The sequence below is a fragment of the Barbatula barbatula genome (genome assembly GCF_947034865.1).
Source record: "Barbatula barbatula genome assembly, chromosome: 10".
NCBI lineage: Eukaryota > Metazoa > Chordata > Actinopteri > Cypriniformes > Nemacheilidae > Barbatula > Barbatula barbatula.
The window spans coordinates 14,275,902-14,298,021 of record NC_136773.1 but is presented as its reverse complement, the minus strand read 5'-3'; the positions used below and the strand labels follow the sequence as shown (position 1 = coordinate 14,298,021).

Sequence of the window (22,120 nt, the reverse complement as noted above, 5' to 3'; positions counted from 1 at the left end):
AACGAGCATGTGCAACAGCATGTTTCAAATCGTCTTTCTAGATTCACAAACAAAGATCAAATGACCTGTGAGTTTTTGACATTTTTACAGGACCTTCCAGCAAAGCTGACTTGGATGACATTATGTATACCTTGAATGTTGCTTTAGAGAAAAGCGTCTGCCAAATGCATTAATATAAACATTACATTGCTCTTTCAACAATTGTTACAGAATGGAAAATAGAAAAACACATTTTTGTGTTTCTATTTGTCTACAAAACAATTTTCACACAATCATTTACAAAACATTTATTAAGCTATCCCAAAAAGTTTATATGCAACGAATCACTAAACATTTTTAGAGTTCACAGAGTTCAAAACGTCTAGCCGCGCACATATACAACATCACAATTGGTGCAATGCCCTAAATGCTGTATTCCAAACCGTAAAGCAAGATAATACAGCATGCAGTTTAAAGCCAGCCTGTTATTGGAATAACAATACCTCAATAAACACAGTGTGAGCCCAGCGCGGTTTACTGATTCCCCTCCACCCCGTTCCACATAGAGAGAACTTTCATACTCCGTCAAGGGGATTGCTTGGGATAGGAAGGTTGCCGCTGTTCTTTGATGCCACAGCAGGATTCCATTAAAGATGTTCAGTACGATACAATGACAGGCTTTCAAAACTGAACTTCACACTGTAGAGGAGTTGGTATTAGACAGAAAGAGTGAAGAAGGAGAGAGAGTCAGGACAGCCCAGAAAGGGCATGTTTAATGAAGTCTCAGACAAAAAAAGATTTACACTCGGAAAGTGCAGGCCTTTGTTTTCCGGAAAAACTTCTTATAGCTCAGAGCGCTTGAAAATTTGCATACGCACATTTTGAGCAAGGAAGATTATTGGTGGGTTTGTTATCGTTTTAAGCAACCTGTGGAATTTTAAAGATACTGTGCTAAGCCTGTATCTGTTCAACTGTATGATGAAAATTGTCATTGAGTTCCTCCTTTGGAGTGCATTAAAAATTTATCAAAGGCAGTCAAAGTAGCCCAGGCATGCTGGAATATCAAGTCATGAAAAAAGGCAGAAGCATTAGCTTGGATTACATTGACATCACATCCTTCGCAAGGATAGATTGCTGATATGTGTCGAGTTCTGTTACTATTTGTGGGAATCAGAGAGGCCTGCTTTGTCATTCAGCGTCGGTCTGCAACATACTGAGATGAAAGTCTGTTGAGGCGTACAGTGGTTTAATCAGAGATTTGGGGTTTGATGTTGGAAGCAGAGGCCACTAATGGATTCAATAGATGTAGAGCCTCCAGAGAGGGGACTTAAAGCTGCAGGGATTACAGGGAAAACCTCTATCTTACTTCGGCATTGGCCATATAAACCCTATCGGGATTGGAGGAACGCATGCATGCCTAGAAGTCAAAATCCCTCAGAGCCATTTTCACACTATCAAACGAGGGAAATCCTTGATTGACTCTTCAAAAGACGTGAAAATGTTTTATCAATACATTTTTTATGAGAAAAGACGACTGTGTTGTTGCTATTCCAAAAGCACAGAATAGTTGCAATACGTTGCTGCTTAAATGACTTGCTTTGTGAACAAAACATGGGGGGAAAATAAGGATGTATTAAATTAAAAGGATAAGATGCAGATAGTTAGCATGCTAGCTAAGTAGTTTGGTTCATTCGGTTATTGTCGGTTGACAGAATAACTGTTGCATTACAGCCAAAAAAAGTATTTCTTATTTGACAGCCATTCAAAAGTTGCTGAGTAATTGAGTACATATACAATGAAATATAATGAGATATCGACCAACTGACCCTAGCCACTTCCTGCACCCCATATACATGTATGGGCATACAAAAAAGATTGACGGACAGAAAACAGAAAGACAGAATATGATCGGTTTAACAAAATATCCGACGGATGATCCACCAGTCCATTTTACAATTGTACAAACAATTAAATTTGGCTGATTCTAAAGTGTGTCTAAAATAAGCATTCCGTTTTTAAAAGAATCACATCCACTTTCTTTTTGAGAAATGATCACTGAGTGCCAATACAGAGAGTGATGAAACAAGCTCTGATAGATCCCTGATTGTGAAGGAGGCCAGTCTCTCTTTAATGTGATCATGCATTGCAGGGAGCTTTCGGGATGTGTGCGGTATGATGACACCAAATCTGAAAAGTTCTTTGAATGAAGAGCATAATGAAAGAGAATAAGAGATGAAAACTCAGAGAGGGTCCTGGAAAACCTTACAAGTAATTAGACCACGGAAGATGCAGCTCCACTGGGGCGATGTGAACCCCACGTTCAGCTATGAAGGTGGTGTGATGTGAACGGCTGAATATTATAAGCTGGCTGAGAGGCAATTACGGGTATAGCAAATTCAGCTGAAGTAAACTGAAATGATCAAAGCTATTTTGTTATTTGTGATGTAATTAAGTAATAGGCTCATAAAATATTCAAGGGATGTGTTTTGCATTTGCAGATGCCTTTATAACTTTAGTAGCAGACAAACATTGTGTGCATACGCGTGCGTGCGTGCGTCTGATTTGAAACTCTAGTGTTATGTTCACGTCGAGTTTCATTTACTCAAATACGTTTTTTTATATTTAAGTAAACAACCTTAATGGTGAATCCATTCGTGTTTATTTGCTCTCATATATTATATTTTTTTCCAAGATTAACCTCCGAACTATTAATTTGGATATCACAGAATGCTCTATTCGCTTTAAATTATTATTAGCTCAACCAAAAATATTATAGCATTATTTATGTGGCTGTCACTCGTATGACTGAAAAATCTACTGCTTGGGTTATTTTATGTACAATGAATGGAGATCAGACAGATTCGTAAACAGGTTTCATGAACTGGATTATAGAGATATATAGAGTTCATTGAAAAGATATGAACAACATACATTAGATATCAATCTGTTTCTCAAACAAAGCTATCAAGAAGACTAAAAGTATAGACTATGAGTCATATGAAACGTTTTAATACCTTTATGGAGTTTTCTGTATGTTTTCTAAAGCTTAAAAGTCTCAGTCCCATTCATTGAAGTTGCATGGAGGAGAACAAAGAAAAATACACATTTGGAGAAATATAAGGGTGTGAACAGAATGTTTAAAAAAAGCAACTTAACATAAAGTACATCTAGATGTCCTCGGGCTGAAGGTTACGTAATTAGTAGATATAGCAACAGATTTATCAAGCATTACAAAACAGAAAGTGTTGTCCTTGCATGGTTCGTCGCACAACAGTTGTGCACATTGTGAACTTGTAAGCTCCTGCTGCCATGGCAACTAACATAAACCCTCTATTAAATCTAACTTGGTGTTAACTAAGGATATAGGATGCAGGAGAAATATCAGCCGGTAAATGTGACACAACAGATGAGATTTTATGGTACGAATTTCTTCAAAAATATTATCTATACTTTCTTTGTTCCATTCCCCCAGTCATCGACCACACGGCTGCTTTATAAATGATCAGGGTTTGCAATAATCGGTGAAGTGGCCAAGTAATTCCCGGAGTTATAATTTGTTTTCAGTCATACATAGTTAAACACATGCGCACACTCATCCTCGCACAGATACGGGCCATTAGTCCCCACCACATGTGCCTCCCCTCATTGAGCGCAATAAGACCACTTTGCTCCTTCTGATTTTGCCTCTTCTGTCAATGTGTAACAGTCAGTGGAGGCAGAGAGAAGCAGCAGGGCTGAACACAAGAGAAGACCAGAATCAGCATGGTCTGATTCACAAAACCCTGTCTCAAACACAGCTCACACAGGTGATCACACAACAGATATTTTCTCAATTTTTCACTTCCACAGAACAGCCAGGAACAGCAAACAGTAGCTTCATGGGTGTCTGTGATCTTGGCCACATTTGCAGCCACACAGAGCTTGAAGTTCTACTTTTGTATGTTAAAATGATAGTTCCCCCAAAAATGAAAGTTTTGAAAGATTGTTTACTCGCCCTCTTGTCATTTCAACCTGTATGATATTTTAAAGAATTTTGGTAACCGAACAAACGCGGTACCCATTGACTTTTTTTCCTTTTGTGTAGAAGTTTGGTTACATTCTACAAAATATCTTTTTTAGTTCGGCGGAAGAAAGTCATAGAGGTTTGAAAAATGCCAAGAGTAGATACATTTGCTTTAGCAAATACATAAAAATGTTGTTGGAATGGAAGTCTAAAGAAAGACTCAAAGATGGTAAAAGAAAAGCTCCATTGCATGTCTTGTTAATATTTTACATGAGGGAAAAAGCTAATTCGATGCTTTCCCTGAACTTCATGTCGAAACACATATATGGAACATTCCATACATAAAAAGTAATGTGCATTTCACTCAAAATCTGTTTGTCTGAGCAGACATAACTGCATCGGCTCAAACAATGACATCACTTTGGAGCGAGACAATCTGTTTGTCTGACCAATGGTAAATGGTGACCGAGGTTACCAATATAAATTCAAAATGTCATATCAAACATGCACATCACAGCTTATAGCACATAGAAAACAAATATTCCTTTAGAATCAGCTGTAATGAACAGTTAAGGAGTCTATTTATGTTGGAGCATATGAGTGTAAATAATACAATTGCACAACATCATTGGGTTGTCTGTTGTAGTGGCAACACTACCAACAGAAACAAATTAATGACCTGTGAAGACACGTCTAGTGGCAATTTATTGGCAGAGTTTAGAATTACCTCTGTTTACTGGTGCCATCCGGGGCATGTGATAAGAAATAAAATGGCTTGAATTACTTCTTAATATTCTACTAAATAATATTGGACAGTACAATTTGAATGAGATTTACTTGTGAAGTGTCTCATCAAATCTCCTAGTAACCCATATAACAAATTTAACCCAACAGTTATTATTATTTATGCCCCTACAGTGAAAGATATCAACTCCATAAGGTCTGTTGTTGTCGTGAAGAAATGCTTACACTCCCTATAATGTCAAGGAAGTACCAGACTTCATAAAGCTCATCCATGAAGAACCATGACCATGGGTTAAGCAAATGCATGCACTGGTATAAAACCATGAACACGGTGTATAAAAACATTAGCCAAATGCATAAATATAAAACCCTGTTGCAATCCATCCATTCAAAGATCTTCTGACTGTGATGGTAAAAAAAACAGTTCTCCACGTCTCCAAGTTCTCCACTTCTCCAAGTTCTCATGTCTCCAATTTCTCCACGTCTCCCAATATCTCCACGTCTCCAAGTTCTCCACGTCTCCCAAGTTCTCCATGTTTCCCACGTTCTCCACGTCTCCCAAGTTCTCCACGTCTCCCAAGTTCTCCATGTTTCCCACGTTCTCCACGTCTCCCAAGTTCTCCACGTCCTCCACGTCTCCAAGTTCTCCACTTCTCCAAGTTCTCATGTCTCCAAGTTCTCCACGTCTCCAAGTTTTCCACATCTCCCAATTTCTCCACGTCTCCCAAGTTCTCCACGTCTCCAAGTTCTCCACGTCTCCAAGTTCTCCACGTCTCCCAAGTTCTCCATGTCTCCAAAGTTCTCCACGTCTCCCAAGTTCTCCCATGCTTATCACGTCTGCCACATGTTACCATCCTCACCTGCACTCGACCAGATTCACCAGCCCGCCGTCCATGATCTCCTGCAACACAAGGACAGTATTAACCAGTATACCTCTCATCAGTCATTTATATATTCATTACTTACCTGTTGTTCTCCTGTGTGGTTGTCAATAAACTATTTTGAGATCTTACCTCTTTCCGTCCTCGTGATTTCATGTTATATACATACAGTATATACTGTATATGCATGAAATCTATAAACAGTGAGCTGCTACAGTAATGGCCTAGGATTGGAGAAAACTCATTACAGCCAGGTGACACATTAGCAGGCCTAAGAGGTTTTTCGCACCATTTACTGTGTTTGGCGATAGAAATGACTTTGGCAGTAATAGGCTGAAAGCAGGAGCTTTTTAAAGGACACAGTCAAAAAATGAGAGTCAGTTGTGGCATATTGTGAAACATCCAGTTGCCACGGGGGAGATCAGGATGCAGCAGACAAAGATGTTTGACTGACTGATTGAGTCAAATTGAGCATCTAAGAGAAACTCCTATTTTTTCACATCTAACTCAAGTAATATAAGAAAAGAAAAGTAATAAAAGTAAAGTTTCAAAGTTATGACTAACATTTTAGGAAAAGGTAAAAATGGGCTGCTCATCCCTGCTCCCGCAGATCTTCATTCATAAAGATTATGGTTCAAAACAATCTCTAATACATTAGCACTACTCAGGTGTGTTTTAAAAGGATTGAATATTGAGCTATAGACCTTTAAAATATGTATAATAATATGTTATATTTGTTTTGTTGTTTATGGAGCATGCCCAGTATTTTAGAAGGTTTTACATTTTAGAAACATATTTATCATTATTTCAGTTTTATTTATAGTTTGGCCTGAAACTTACTTACTGTACCTTGCAGAAACTCCATCAACAAAGCCAGAATCTAATATGTGCATAATGACAGGTGTGTTGTATTTGATCCATGAATCTGATTTGTTTATTAACCATGCAATCACATCTTTATTTCTTTTCATTACTTAGGGACGGATCCATCCTCTACAAAACCAGATAAAAATGGTGCAAGCAAACTCCCACGTTTCACTAAACAAAATGACCAATCAATCCTTGATGATGCGGCCAGTTTGTGAGACAAGTTCTGTAGCACTTCAGCCAACATTCAGCGAGAAATGATCGCTTGTGTTACCCAGAGGGCCACAACAAAAGGGAGGAGAGCTGGCTTTAACTGTCTGACTCTTTGTGCTATTGAAGCACTTTCAGACTTTAGATGACAGTTCGGCACAATTGTACTAGCAAAATTTATCTGACCCCTATCTCCCCAGACAGACTCTCTTTTTTCATACATACCCACCCTAAAATGGGTGTAAACAAAAAAGGAACAACAAAGCCCTCTAGAGGAGAGAAAGGGCAATTGCAAAACCAGGCAGTTTGCGTTAATGGTGCATTAACGTCTCCTGCTGGAGGAGATGACCTTCTGCACCTTCAAAGAAACAACATGACTACCTTTGTAGTATGAGGAAAATTCCTGTGATTTAAATTCAAGCCTTTAAAATGAAACAAGAGCTCTGAAGAGTTCTGCCTGGTGTCTTACAGAGTTTTTACATAGGCTCTGTTTTCAATATCATTATTGTACAAGACCCTTTTAAGCCTCATGCTTAAGATTACTTCTGTGGCTGCATACATTTCACCCTCAGTGTTTCATTGTGAGTGTAAATCCGGATCAGAGGGGATGCCTCGCAGTAACTGGATTAGAGCGATCTGGATTACATTTGTCCCCTTGCATGCTTAGCCAGGGTTTATTATTCGGTTAGTAAAAACAGGGGGTTCAAGGGGGAAATAGAAGAGCCTGAGATCCAGTGTAAATCCTATTAAAGATCGGTTAACACGTGCAGTTTCTGCCAATCTCATATGAGTACCTATACAGTAGTATTGCATGCCTCGTATCTTCGAAGGGTATTTTGTTTGATCAAATTCATAAAAGAGAGGAACAGCTGTACGATTATTTCCGGAAAAATATAAGCGCCTGTAGGCAGAAATACACCATGAGCACACAATACATCATTGCATGAATCCCTTCATGTTTTTTACATTATGTACGCACGCGCTGATTGCCAACAAAACATAGACATACTGTTTGACTTAGTTTTACTTTCCGCGTGCAGTTCATGCTCGGCATGTTTTTAGCACTGGGACCGCGCCATCTATCAGTTTCATACAATCTCCAAATCCAGTGTTATATCCACCGTTTATATAACAGCCATCACTGAAATGCTGTGAGCAAACAAACACACCTCAGCTTCTCCTCTTCTCTCACGATCGCTAGAATAATGAGCTGCAATTCATAATCTTGATGCAGCGCAGGCAATCTTGATAAGCGAGTCTTCCTATCGCTCGTCGGTTGGAGCGTGGGCATGCTTTTCCGGAAGAATTGCCCAATAAAAGGAATAGAACTTTTTCGTAACAGGTATCCAGACTTTTAAAAAACTTTCCGAAAAAAGTTGGAGTGCTGGGGGAGAGTTGAGCGAGTAAAGCCTTAGAAGCCAGCATGTTCAACAGTGTAAAGAAGCCAGAATGCATGACATAGCATGTTACCCTCTCTTAAGCGTATTTAAGGTCCCATGTTAGCACCAGCTGTGGCAACAAATTGTATGGTAGATAAACTATTACATGTGAAAGTATAGGCTACATTAGTAATAGTTTCTATGTAAACACTTTAATGTTGTGCCCGGAACACACTCACAAATAATAGAGCGCCTGTAGATTATTTCTGATAACAAGTAAAAGAAACTGAGAAGAACCGTTATTGTTTTACTAAATAAAAATGTCTTGTCAGTGTGTCTTTATGTGTGGTTGAATGTTTTTAAAGACTGCTCATTAAATAAAATGTTATCTACCCTCTCCCTGTATAAATTATATAATAAAATCTCTAACTGGCTGAAATTGTTTGTGTTGTTCATTTTTCAGCGTTCTTTGTGGTGCATTTACTTCCAATCACTTGTGCATTTTTATGTGAATGTCTTACTAACAACAAATGTAACATTGGTATGTACTGATTATCATAGAAGCATACAGATGAATGCATGCATGCTGTTAATGTATTGCACATTATGCATCCTTCCTAGTCAAAATAAACACACAGAACTAATTAATACTGTCTCTCTTACATTTATCAGACAAAATGTTATAATACATTTAATCAACATAGTAATCAGTGCATGTATTGTGTTGGTATTTAGTGAAAGTTGTTGCAAACACAGCTGCTTCCACTGTCTCGCCAGTTTAAACTCATTCAAACAGACTGACAACTATTGAGAGCTCCATGAACCACTTGACCACTACTTGACCAGTGTTTTGACTTGCATAACCTTATATGTTTTGCTTATAGTCAATGTTTTCTTGTATAGCTGCTTTGTAACGATGAAAATTGTAAAAAGCGCTATTTAAATAGTTGACTTGATTTGACCACGCGGTAGCGAGATCAAAATGTGTCGCAACTCTCATATTCAACGGCTCTGCGTTCAACAAATTGTTTATTTATTATATTAACACACAACAAAATGCAATAATTATTATGCAATAAAATAATCATATAAATTAATATTAACATAAATTAAATATAAATCGTTATATTATTAGACGCTAGTAGCCAGACCGATAAACAGACACAGAGTTTAGTACTGCAGTCCTGTCGCGCGCGTCCGATGAAACGATCTATAATAAATGAGTGGGTAAGGCAAATGCAGAAATTATATTTTTAATGATTGCAATCTTTTTTTACTTCAGTGCTTCTATGTCCAAATATTTACTAAGCCTATTTATGCACTTATTTGTTTTATTGATTTTGCTGCATAAGTTTGCATTCATTCAAATTGAGGTATGTCATTGTTTACTTGTCTATTTGTCTTCACTGCTAAATATTCGCATTCATTAGCATCAATCGCGAGCCAGTCAAAAGAAAATGATGTAAGACAGCAATGGGGAACAGGCGGTACGGATGTGTCATGCTGAAACAACCACGGAAACCATAACCGAACGGGGTCGACAGGGCTTGTCAGCTAACATTCCCCTTCTAACATCTCTAACCTGGCAGTTTCGCTCCAATTCACACTTTAGCAGCTGCTGTGATTGACAGAATCCATCCAGCTGAGACCTGCGGTTCACAACTTCGGTGAATCGAGAGTAACATTAAAAATCATCACGTAAAAATTGTAAAATATTTGTTCTAGTATTCAGACGTCTTTGCGTGGCAACTTTGTTGTGAATTTCACCTTTCAACTTTTTTTACGTTGGGGAATTATTATTTTTATTTCTAAGCCTTCACGTCTACATACAGTATATGCACGCAGCAATGGCTCCACCTACTGACATATTCACCAACCGTCAATCGTGTCTGAAAGGCGCGGCCACGCCCCCGCTGGGAGTTTGCGTGTGTTGTCAAGGAAGCGCGTTGGTGGTTACCAAAATGGCTGTTTCACCTGTAACAACAATGGCATACGTTTACATGCTGCTTAAATAATTAAAATAATTATAGGTTAACACCGACGTGGTTTTGGACATCAAGTTGATATCGGGCTAAAAAACATTAGAGGTAGTAAGCCACCATCAGTCAGATCTGCGCTGTCTAACGTTATTTGTTTGGGGCTGTCGCACGCACTTAATGGCTAGTCTTCGTCTTAATCAAGGCAACAATATTTTATTTCATCAGATTTGTCAGCTATGTTACTGCACTTTTCTTGTTTGGATGAGGACTGTGGTGTGTTGAAACCTGTCATCAGTATATCATCCTGAATTCGTCGGGATGCCAGCCCTCAAGGACAAACTTTACTACTCGTATCCTTTTTCTTGACAGAATTTCCAGCTTGTATTTTTGAGGTCTGTGCTTTAGATCAACACAGCAGGAATCGCTTAAAAGTCTTGCATAAGTAGCATGCCATTTGGAAGACTAATCAAATTCCAAGTAATATGGGGATTTTTTATTAAATGGTTTAAATTAAGTAGTAAAATCTCCAGTATTTTCTGTTATTTTCTTATTTTGCCATGTGGTCCATTGTCATGTTCTGTGCATATTCTTATTAATAACATATCCTGTAATTGTAGGCTAATTGTTATTTTGTAATCTTGTTTTTTTGGTGTCATTGTTGTTATTTCCTTAATTTTACGTCACGTTAGTAACATTAGATTAGGTCTACATGAAGACACTGAAGATGACAGGGAACTGCTGGTACGAGAACAGAAGTACTCTCGATCTCTGTCTCGCAAACTTACCCTGGAAACGAATCGCAGAAGAAGGTGAGTGTCTGGATAAATACAAATCTGTTTTTTATGTATTTTAGATATGTAAATTGAAGACAAGGGTCAAACAGGTTTTTAGACAGTTATAGTCAAAGACACTTAAAGTGTTGGCATGCTATTAATACATCAGTCTGGTGTTTTGACCAGGTCAGTCCCTTTTCACGTTGCAGGTAAAGCTACACTACAAGCCACAGATACTGTTATACAATCCTGAATTTGTTAGCCTGGATTTACCAGCTTGAAATAGTACCTCTAACCTGCAAGAGCAAAGGAACATCACTTAACAGATATCAGTAGTGGTGTCAAAGACAAGTGCGTCCCCCACAGAGTTCAGATATGGTTGAGACACAGATGTGGCCCAGTTTCTTTTGTGATTAAATAAGTACTTAAAAAGGAATATAGCAAGTATACCACCATGAGAAGTCAACGAGTGAGTCCGTGTTCATGCACACTTGTTTATGTGTTCTTTATCACAACGGCCAAAGAGAATCTGCTCCATTTTAGGTGCATTTCATTCTGACAGCTCAAGGTCTCAGTGTGGGTATGTTCGTGGCTGTGCCATTACCAAATTAATCTAGCTGAAATGCCATCTGTTAGAGAAGACTCAGGTTCCTGTTGACTCTAGAATTTAAACGTGCGAGATAATGAAAGCTTGCTCGCTGAGCTGATATTGTAAATTTGCTGAAAGTCTCATTTCCCTTCTGATTTAAGTGGTGCATTTGATATGCAGCATTTAGTTGCCAACGTTTTCATGATACCCACAACATTGTAAAACTTTAATACAGCTTGTGTAAAAGAAAAGAGAAAAAAATGAGAGCGCAAATATTGTCATTGTCTGTCTAAGGGCTCTGGAGGAGAAAAGGAAACAGTGGGATTTCCAGGAGCAGAGACTGAGGGAGAACATTCTACAGCAGCGTCGGCAGAAGGTCCAGGATGCCACCGAAAACTTCCAAAGAGCACATCTTCCTCCTTCCCAGAGGAAGAGAACAGGTTCAATAAAACAGACGGACTCGCAATAATTCATGTCTCCATGCACTGTTTATCTCTTGAACTGTCTGTTAGCAGCTATTATTAGGTTGGCGTGTGTTGTCTTGTCTGGCATTTAAATAGTGATTTATTTGGTGTTTTACAGCCTTTAGAAGAAGAGCGCCCAACCTCGATCAAGCACTTCATCATATCCAAGGCACTTCCCACTTATATACTGATCAGTCTCCGTTTTTTTCCAGTGCCTTCACCATTAGCAGGTAGGAGACTTTGTCATCCTAAATTCTAATAATTGTTAAGAGACATAATACATCAGATTTTGGTAATTGTGGGTATTCATTTTTATTATCAACTTGATCAAAGTAAAATCTCAAGAGACCGTGCATATTTTATTACAACTACAATCGCAGTCTATGCAAGACATTTTAAAATTATAACTTTTGTACTCCACCCACATGAATAATGTTTGTAACACATAACCATAAATTAATCAACCTAGAAAGTATGGCCACCCCAAAAAACATAACATTTATACTTTTAAATTTTCAATGGTTGGGCCATATACAGAGGCTGTCACGACTATGAAATTTGGCTGACGAATAGCCTAACTGTTTAATAAATAATTTCAATTATTTTAATTAATTGTCATGCAAATCTTCATATATTAGTGTGCTTCGTTCAGCGAGTAATTGCCACAAAATTTGACTTTAATTTGATGAATTGTAAATTGTCACTTGCAGTCTAACATTAATACACTTAACATCCCTAACTGTTAATGTTTTCAGAAATATGAAAATTCTGTACATGTGTTTTTAATTATTGTTTTTAAATAACATATTTTTCCTAAAGAAATAAAATATTTATCAGCAGACTCGGTTGCCATCTTTAAAAAACGCCTAAAAACGCATCTCTTCCGTCAACACGTCGCTGATTGATTTTTCCTAATTCTCTTCCCTTTCCTTCTTTATAAAAAAAAAACCTTCTAACCTCACTATTCTTAGCTTTTTATACTGTGCTAGACTTTAATGGACTAGTTTGATGCACTTATGTATTTTGTGGCCTATGTTGTTATAATTGCTTCCAATGTTTCCTGATCTGTATGTCGCTTTGGATAAAAGCCTCTGCTAAATGACTAAATGTAAATGTAAATGTTATCTTTCAGAAGCTGCACTCCCTCTCCAAAGCCTCCAGGGGGCGCCCGTCATCTGCGTGCCTTATCTGCAGCTGAGGCCTACACCAAGCTCATGCAGGAGAAGAGCTTTAAAAACAATCAGCTACTCTTCCTCACTGAGCAGCAGTTAATACAGTCTGTTCTTAAAGAAAAAGAGGAGAGCAGTCCACAGGTAATTAAAGATACATTCAAACAGTCATTTCAGGGCTCAACAATAAAAGTGTGAAAGAGTTTCAGTCCAAAGTTTCATTGTCACAAAGTCTTTCCGTTGTTGACTTGCAAAAATGAATGTAATGCATTTAACATGGTTGTTCAATTCTGCTTATATAAACATATCATCAAGGTCACATTACAACAAACAGCAGTCTAAGCAGCAATTTACAATGGTTACAATTTTAAATAAACATGAACACAAATGTTCATATGCATTTAGCTACCACAGAGTTAGATTGTTTGCAAACTTGACACTTAATTACATCTGCAAAACTTTATCACAAATATATTAAGAACTTTAAGTAGAAGAAATAAATTAGAAATGTCAATAAATATGTTTCTTTATGATAAAGTATTTCTGTGTAATATGTCACACTGTGATCATGTCACACTTTGACTGTCCGTGGTGACAGTTCACTGTTATTCGCTGTGCATGGGGCTTGTGCATGTTGCAATAGGCCTTTTGGCAAATTTGGTACAGAAGTGTGAATGTTTTAAGGAAAAAACGACATAGCCCAGGGCTCCTCCTGCCATAACATGCTGCAGCGCCTTTAAAACTAATGGAGGTTTTTTAAAGAGATGAGCTCACATTAAAACTTTGTTACACAAACACACACTCAGCCACCTTATACTTAAAGCTACACACTTTTACACACGCACATTGGAATGTTACCTGTGCTGGCCTGGAGCCAAACACATCGTTTTATGCTCGAACTCAAAGCAAGACACAGCGGTAATACTCCTGTGGCTTTAGCTTTCTTAGAAAAGTGTAACATCCTCACAAATATAGTCAGACTTATGCAACTATATTGTCTTTATACAGTAGGAATGTCTGTGAGCATAAAGCTTAACCTATGTTTAATTTTATGTCCGGAAAGACAGCAAGCTGCTAAATTTATAGATTTTTCGGTGTTAAAGTGATAGTTCACCCTAATATGAAAACTCTGTCATCATTTACTCACCCTCTTGTCATTTCAAACTTGTATGACTTTCTTTTTTTCGCAGAAAACAAAAGAAGAGATTTCGAAGAAAGGTGTAAGCCGGCAACCATTCACTGTCCATACAATAGAAGTGAATGGGTGCCGGTGCTATTTGGTTTCCAACGCAGCACCTTCAATGTTCCATAAATAAAAAAGATATAAGTGTAACTTTCTGTTCAATTTCAATCCCTTAAAGTGGTTAAGTAACTAACTGTGTATTATTGTTTTAAACTTTTGTAACAATCCCATCAGTCAAGAATGCCATCAGTCTGCCAGTAATTGGTGTAATGTTTTTCTATTGATTTTTAGGAATATCTCGATAACCCACACAGTGAAACAGAGAGTCTTTCTAGTCTGGACAGTTTAGAGAACGGAGGACCTCAGCAGTGCCATGCCACCCCATCAGTACATTGCTCTAACCTGGTTCGTTCCTTGCATCAGAACACCTGTACCCAATCCTCCTGGCACCTCCTGGATCCGCTTCAAGGCCCGAAATGTTCTCCATCACCTCCAGGACAGTCCGCCTTTATCCTATGCTCATCACCTAAACCCTCCGGTTCTGTAGTAAAGAGCTTCCTAGAGGAAGTCTTAATCCAGGAACGCATTCTCAGTTCCAGTTCACCCTCACCCAGGGCTCATGAGTCAGCAGAGGTAAATAAGAGTCTCCAGAATCTCACGCAAGCAACAGAGCAATGCAATCTGAAGGACCAATCCCAGAGCTTCGACACCCAATCTGTTCTTAGATGCCAAAGAGAGTTGATTCAGCAAGATTTAGCAGCTAATTCAGAACATATGACTCATTATAATGATAGGAATATTTTGAAAGACAAAGAAACTGCGGTTGCCCACTGCAAAATACAAACTGTGCCAGTTACCACACCCCTGGAATTCTCGAATCTGCCTGAAGAGTTCAAGTGCGAATCCAAACTGCAGACGAAAACCCTGGAGGAGAAATATTCAAAACATTCATCAGAATGGCAGATGTCTGTCTCACCCAGCAGATCCAAACACAGTTTATTCAAAACCACCTCAGATTTCGATGCTCACTCTCGGACTGATCGGATCGCAGACGTACAGCCGCTACAAACACAGAGTTCTTCACGGACGCACAAACACAAAGCAGATGTAGACATTGCCTCTGGGTTCAAGAGAGAATTTAAACCCCTGACCACAGAGGAGAGTGCAACTATAGATCTCCAGAATCCTAAAAAGGAATCAGAAATCAACAAAGAGGAACCAGACAGAACATCTGCAGAGCCGATGACCCATCCTGCACCTAACAGCTGCAATGCCCTATTCCTGAAAGGGATTCTCAAAAACCATTTAAAAACCAAATCAGGAAATGTCAAATTCAGTTACACTCCTAACCATTTACTTTTCACTAAAGAAGTGGCAATTTTAATAAGAGACAGCGTGGAACTGGCAAGGGCAAAACTCAATGAGCCAGAGCATAATAGGACCATTAAGAAGAAACTACGCTGGTTTGATGAAGTGAACGGGATTGAGGGGGCAGAGGTAGACAGAATATTTAAAGACCCCGGCAAGCAATCAGCAGCTAAAGGGGGGCATGCTAACTCACCTCAACAAACCCATAAACAGCTCTCAGCAGATCAGGGTTCATACTACGTGAATTTACTCTCAGGGGTATCAAAAAACATCTCCAGTAAGACCTCCTGTGCCCCTGCTGGCCCCAAATCCACCCGACAAGCTTGGGCAGATGTAGGGCCCCAAGAAAACCATACACAGGAGCATATAAGAGAGCTCACCTCTCAAAAAGGCGGCTGTTGCGTCTGGGGCCCACGCGGTCCCCGGAGAGCACGTTCAGCCAGACCCGGCCCAGGATCCATTACCTCCCGGGCCAGGAAGGGCACTATCATCAGACCGCAATCTGCCAGGGAAGCACAACATGTGGCCAAGGCCCAGGGGAAGATGTTTGTGCCTCGTCCCCCTCCAAAACCAGACGTAGTGGAGTGTGATTTTGCTGACATCTCCAAGGCTGCATACTGCGATGTAAAAAGCCAACCTGGTGCACAAATGGAGCAGGTCCTGTGTGGAGACAATCCAGAAAGCCAGGCAACTGCTCACCAGCCTGTTCTCAAAGCAGATGCTGTCTGTGTTCCAGTGACACCTTACTATACCTACTCCCATGAGAGTGTCTCCAAGGGTGTCTGTTCCCTTTCCCCTCCTGTGGAAAATGCAGAGCGCAGGTGTGGAGAGAACGGAATCTGTTTGGATCGGACTCCAACAGATGAGGAGATCACACTCCTGTGGCATGGGGTCCGAAGTGCTCTTGCTAGCAAAGATGGTAAAGCAAACTTAGACTTCAATTTTCACATTTTGCTTGTCTAACCTCACCTATAGTAAATTGTTCCACTTATCTCAGTAATTTCACTTACAGTATGTACAGACTAATTACTTGTGACGTCTGATTGAAGTAGTAGTTCACCCCAAAATGGAAATTCTGTCATCATTTACTTACCCTCTTGTCATTTCAAAACTTTGTGACTTTCTTTCTTCTGCAAAACACAAAAGAAGATTTTTTTTTTAAGAATGTTGGAAAACCAAAACTATTGGTCCCCATTCACTTCTATTATATTTTGCACAAATGCAAGTCAACAGGGACAAACAGTTTTCTGTGACCAACCTTCTTCAAAATATCTTCTTTTGTATTCTTCTTACGATAGAAAGTCATACGGGTTTGAAATGACATGAGGGTGAGTAATTGATGACAGAATTTTTATTTTGGGGTGGACGGTCCCCTTAAGACACGATTTAAGTAAGGGATAATGTACAGGCAGCCGGTTGTTATCGCAGAAATAAGCCCCGATAGTGTGATCAGGACCCGATGCGAAGTCTTGAATCACACTGAAGGGGCTTATTTTGCGATAAGAGCCGGCTGCTTGTACATTATACTGCTTATTAAATGGCTACTTGCACATGAGAAAAAAAACTGGACATGAAATGTGAATTTGAAATATTTTATTAGCTCATGTTTACCGAATGTAGACCTTCTACGAGGAAAAAACTTTAACTTTAGTCTTTAAAGGTAAGACACGAAGTTCAAATGTCGCGAACAGGCAAATTGGTTTGATCATTTGTAAATATAATTTCATATGTTATCAAAAGACATATTTATATTTAATTTGTCAAAAAACCTGTCAAAATGATTTGCTGCATCTGGGATACCATGTGTTATTAATTTTGAGAGGTTGTTATCTGGGAATAACAAACCAGCAAGTATCACGACTGGCCAATCAGAATCAAGCATACCAACGAGCCATGTAATATCATAGTTTATCACATAAGAATTTTTGTTCTGTCTCATTTTTATCTTTTCTTTAAAGCAACATTTAGGATAATTTTTTAAGGGGTTTCATTTCATATTCACATCAAACTAAACCAACAGTCATGAAATCCCATGAACTGGCTTCCCATGAACTTTCTTTGCACCTTGTCATACAGTCAGACGAGAGTCTATTGAAGGAACTGAGCTTTCTTTGTGTGTCGGCAAGTTCAGCAGCTTTGTTTGAGATTCTTGGGGGATATTTTTCTAGAGTCTTTGGAAAAGACTCTTTTTTACTGTTGGATCAATAGAGTCTGTTTTCTTTGGCCCTTTGCACAGCGGTGCAGCACTTGGGATTACAACTCTGTTGAAAAATATCCATTTAATGGGGGATTGTTGTTCCTTAGGGGTCAATCATTTTTATAACATAAGGAAACATCTGAATGTACTGAATTTGAAGGACAGAGACTTAAAAAATGGAAGACGAAGAGACCTTTCCCTTGAACTGTCCTGTGTTCTCTCTCCATCTGAATTGACTTAGGTGACCCTCAAAGTTTTCTGGCTCACAATGGACCGTTGTCTGCTCCGCCTCAAGCCTGTGCCAGCCTGTCCCATGTTACTATCAATGGTAATAGTCTGGTCAGTGGTGTCAAAGGAGTCTCAGGAATGGGCGGCTTCTTCCTGTCTTCCTCCAACAGTAAGAGGCCAGCATTTAAAAGCATTTAGCTTCCTATAGTCCAAAAGCCAGGAACTGTGTCTCTGGTGGTGCAATCTTCTGTCCAGTAATAACTGATAAAATTCTTAAAGTAGTAGTTTACCTTCAGAATGAAATTCTGTCATCATTTACACTTGTCATTTCAAACCTGTATGACTTTCTTTCTTCCACAGAACACAAAAGAAGATATTTTTTAAATATTGTTAACAGAACAGCACAGCCCCCCATTCACTTCTATTGTACAGTATGGACACAAAACCAATGCAAGTGAATGAGGGGCTGTTAACAGCATTCTTCAAAATATCTTCTTTAAAAATGATGACAGAATTTTCATTTTGAAGGTGAACTACTCCTTTAGGACATTACAGCTCCGGTGGTTACAGAGTCTAAGTGTCTCTTGTGATTTGAGCCCATGAATAACAGACTCTGCCGAGGTAAAATGGTCTGGTATTGACTGACATGCGCTTGCTTGCATTTGCTTGGACTGAATGTGCTTTTAAAGAGAGCTTCTTCTTTAAATCAGTGAGAAATCCAATAAGAAGACAGACGATGGAGAGTAACATGGTGAAGAACAGAACGATAGCAGACGGCAGCAGAAACCAAACTGCAGGAACAGTGCAGAGGAAGAACTATTTATCATATCAGGTAAACACAGATTATACAATTATATTACACATCTTAAAGAAACGTTTCACCCAAAATTCTATCTTCATTCACTAGAGCTTTTGTCATTTTAAACCCATATGTCTTTCTTTCTTCTGCAAAACACAAAAAGATATCTTAAAGAATGTTGTTAACCGGCACCCACTTGCATTGGTTTTGTGTAGAATAGAAGTGATTGGGTGCCAGCGCTGTTCGGTTACCAACTTTCTTTCAAATGTCTTCTTCTGTTCTGATGGTAATTGCATATTTGTATATTCAAATCAAAGTTAATTTTGGAGTTGATTCGGTCATGTCTTTAAATTAACATTTTTTGTTCCTGAGGCAAATAAAAATACATTTACATTTGGGCATTTGGCAGACGCTTTTATCCAAAGTGACTTACATAGCATTATCCTATACATTTTACATAGGTGTCTGCAATCCCCTGATATTGAACCGACAACCTTGCGTTGTTAACGCAATGCTCTTACCACTGAGCTACAGGAAAGCTGAATAAAATAAAAAAAATCCAGAACTGTTTAAAAAGTGTGATGGCACTAGAAAAAAAGAAATTGAGCAATTGTTGCTCATTGAAATATTCTGAATCTCAGAACCAATTCATTACGCATAGGTCTTTTGTACAGCATAGCGAATGATAAATGTAATGTGGGCAAAATACTTATTCATAATTACATTGCTTTCTGGACATTTTGATTACACATTTTTTATAAATTGTGTTTTTTTACAGGTCACTGTGCCAAGAGCTCCACACCCAGATACAAATCAAGCAGCAGTCAATGGAGGTAATTTACAATGTTATTTGATGGAGCTGGGTTGTATTGTGAGTTTTAATATTTATATATGTCTGCTCTTTAGATTTTCAAAGTGTCAGTGTTTTCTTAACATTTACAATCAAGTTCAGTCTCATGTCCAAAAACAAATCTTATCCCAGAGGTAACGGACGGTGAACATGATGCCGTGGCCTGGGTTCAGTCCCATAAGACCTGCAATGCTCCTATTGGTCCACAGAGCCAGAGAATGCAGTCTCTGAATGCCAGTGGTCTCACATTGGAGGAGCAAAAGATCCTGCAGTCACTCGAAAGACTCAATCAACGCCTACAATGTCAGTGTTTCTTGTTTTAATGTTTTCACAATTGCAATGGTTGTGTTTGCTGAAATATTGCTTCCACTTTTTTTAACAGATGTGAAAGATACAGCTGGTGGCAACCCAGCGGTAAGAGGCATCGTTGCTTCGACTCCTGGATTTGTGAGTATCGCTCATGTTCACAGAAAGCAATCTGTTCTATGACCCAATGTGACCTGCGGACCTGTCCCCTCTCTTTTTCTTCTCCTCCCTGCAGAACCAGACGGGCGAGAATGTGGGTGTCGCCGTGCGTAGGCGAGGAGTCTCTGCTGACAATCGCACCCAAACTCAACAGCGTTACTGACTACACCTCCCATGATCCACCACTCCCACAGCCTCTTCTCTGAGGTGCACTTCTGGAACCTTTCAACTCTGCGGTTGCACTATTTGTCAGATATTATACTGTATGAGTGAATTGATTTTGGCAATACAGCCTGTGCTTGTCTAATGTTTTGTGAGGATTTGTAAGTTATGTATTCTTGTTGGCCTTCTGAATAGTGTAGAGTTATTTTTTTACCATGAGATTATATATTTTCTGAGAAATTGTAGATAACTAATGTGTACATAGTGGTATTTTTATTATGAATCTTGACTATATTAATGGAAAATAAATTAATCGATGGTTAAAGCAACGTTTTAAGCAGTTTTGCTTTATTGTCTCACTGCCAAGACAAGATTAAGGGCTTTATTTGAGCAACTTGAACCCAGTCAACGAGACATCGAATGCAGATTTACATTGTAAGTGTGCCATAATCATGACAGGTTTTTCTGGGTGTGTGTATTACAATGTGTTTATTATGTATACGCGAGTGATGTTTTGTGTGTGCGGATGTGCAGTGTGTCTGTGTGTGGGAGAGCTTAGGTGTGTGACAGTGACGTTTGGGTGACAATTAATTACTACGGTTCATTGGAGACTCACCACACTGGTATTGCAGGATAACGAAAAACTCAACTGTTCTGTGACCTGCTTGTCCTGTAGCATCACCACCACCCTATAACTGCTCACATCACTTTACGTCATGTCACGTAACCATGTTCCTCTTTTGAATGTTTTGCAATATGATGCGTTTTGCAAATCTTACTGTTCAATCACTAAAAACCAAGACGAATTTTGACATCACAAGTAAATTGTATTTTAACATTTAGAGTGAAAAAGGGGAATTTATAGCTAATATTAAAGGGATAGTTGACCAAACATTTTTAATTGTGTTATTTTTAATTCACCCTTTTGTTGATCAAATCCTATAATGTGACTCTTTTTAGTGAAACACAGGAAGATATTTTGAAAAATTTCTCATTGGTTTTGTGCACAATGGAGGTCAATAGGGGCCAGTGTTGTCTGGTTTAGAATGCCATGAAGGTGAATTTAATAATAAAAGGATTTTCATTTTGGGTAAACCATCCCTTTAATACCATTGATATAATGTTCCCGTATGATAAATTCAGAATGTCCTTTGCTTAAATTACATAATAGGTGCAATAGACTGTGATTAAATCATGATATTTCAATTAGGAGCATTTTAATGGGAAAAAGAAAATACTCAAAATATCAACAGCTGAATTAACACTTGGAAGAGAACAAAAAGGTAAATAAATTAAGGATTAAATTAGTAGGATATTGGAAAATGTGAAAGAATAATAATCCAGTGGCAGTGTGATTTTGTGATCGTATGAGATAAGCAACGTGTGAGCCAAGAATTTAAAAGACACCTTAAATTTATGCTGACTGAAGTGTACAATGAAGCATGCTGAAAGTGCTGGTGGTAGTTGCTGCTTGCTTCCCACCATGTTCTTATGAAGACGTAGGTAAGAATATACAGCAAAAGAAATCTCTTTCAGGTTGCTTCAAATAGATTAAGGTGAAAAAGTGAATAAAGGTGTCATTTGAATACCGTTTTTGAAAAAGTCACAAAGTTGGTAATTGCTGAACAGGTGGATAAAACATTGAATCAAGGAAATAAATACTCTGCTGTTTGTCACTTAATAATAAAGATTATTTTACATGAACTGAACTATTGTTCATTACCACAAGCAAGAACAAAACGCTTTGGTCACCCTCTCCATATGTCGGTCTTGCTGTATTATGTTAATCATAATTGACTTCAATTATTAATATGAATACCGGGCAATGCTT

The 22,120-nt window shown here is 38.6% G+C and overlaps 1 protein-coding gene across 2 annotated transcripts; it reads left to right on the top strand.

Moving 5' to 3' along the window:
* The first annotated feature begins 9,990 nt into the window (after positions 1 to 9,990).
* Positions 9,991 to 21,178, top strand: cep126 (centrosomal protein 126). Of its 2 annotated transcripts, XM_079465385.1 has the most exons (13): positions 9,991 to 10,150; positions 10,268 to 10,392; positions 10,732 to 10,851; positions 11,699 to 11,844; positions 11,987 to 12,098; positions 13,001 to 13,181; positions 14,512 to 16,507; positions 18,027 to 18,182; positions 18,724 to 18,845; positions 19,591 to 19,645; positions 19,795 to 19,965; positions 20,045 to 20,109; positions 20,204 to 21,178. In XM_079465385.1, exons 2-13 carry the CDS (start codon positions 10,361 to 10,363, stop codon positions 20,288 to 20,290), a joined length of 3,243 nt encoding a protein of 1,080 aa, XP_079321511.1. In that variant the 5' UTR covers positions 9,991 to 10,150; positions 10,268 to 10,360; the 3' UTR covers positions 20,291 to 21,178. The 2 variants fall into 2 exon arrangements, with proteins under 2 accessions (XP_079321511.1, XP_079321510.1); XM_079465384.1 differs by having other exon boundaries at positions 10,007 to 10,392.
* Positions 21,179 to 22,120: the final 942 nt, after the last annotated feature.

Excerpts from the sequence above, each read along its gene's own strand:
- cep126 (XM_079465385.1), top strand. The coding sequence starts at position 10,361 with ATGCCAGCCCTCAAGGACAAACTTTACTACTC. Across the intron at positions 10,852-11,698 it reads GAAACGAATCGCAGAAGAAG|GGCTCTGGAGGAGAAAAGGA; the intron begins GTGAGTGTCTGG and ends TGTCTGTCTAAG. Across the intron at positions 19,966-20,044 it reads ACTCAATCAACGCCTACAAT|ATGTGAAAGATACAGCTGGT; the intron begins GTCAGTGTTTCT and ends TTTTTTTAACAG.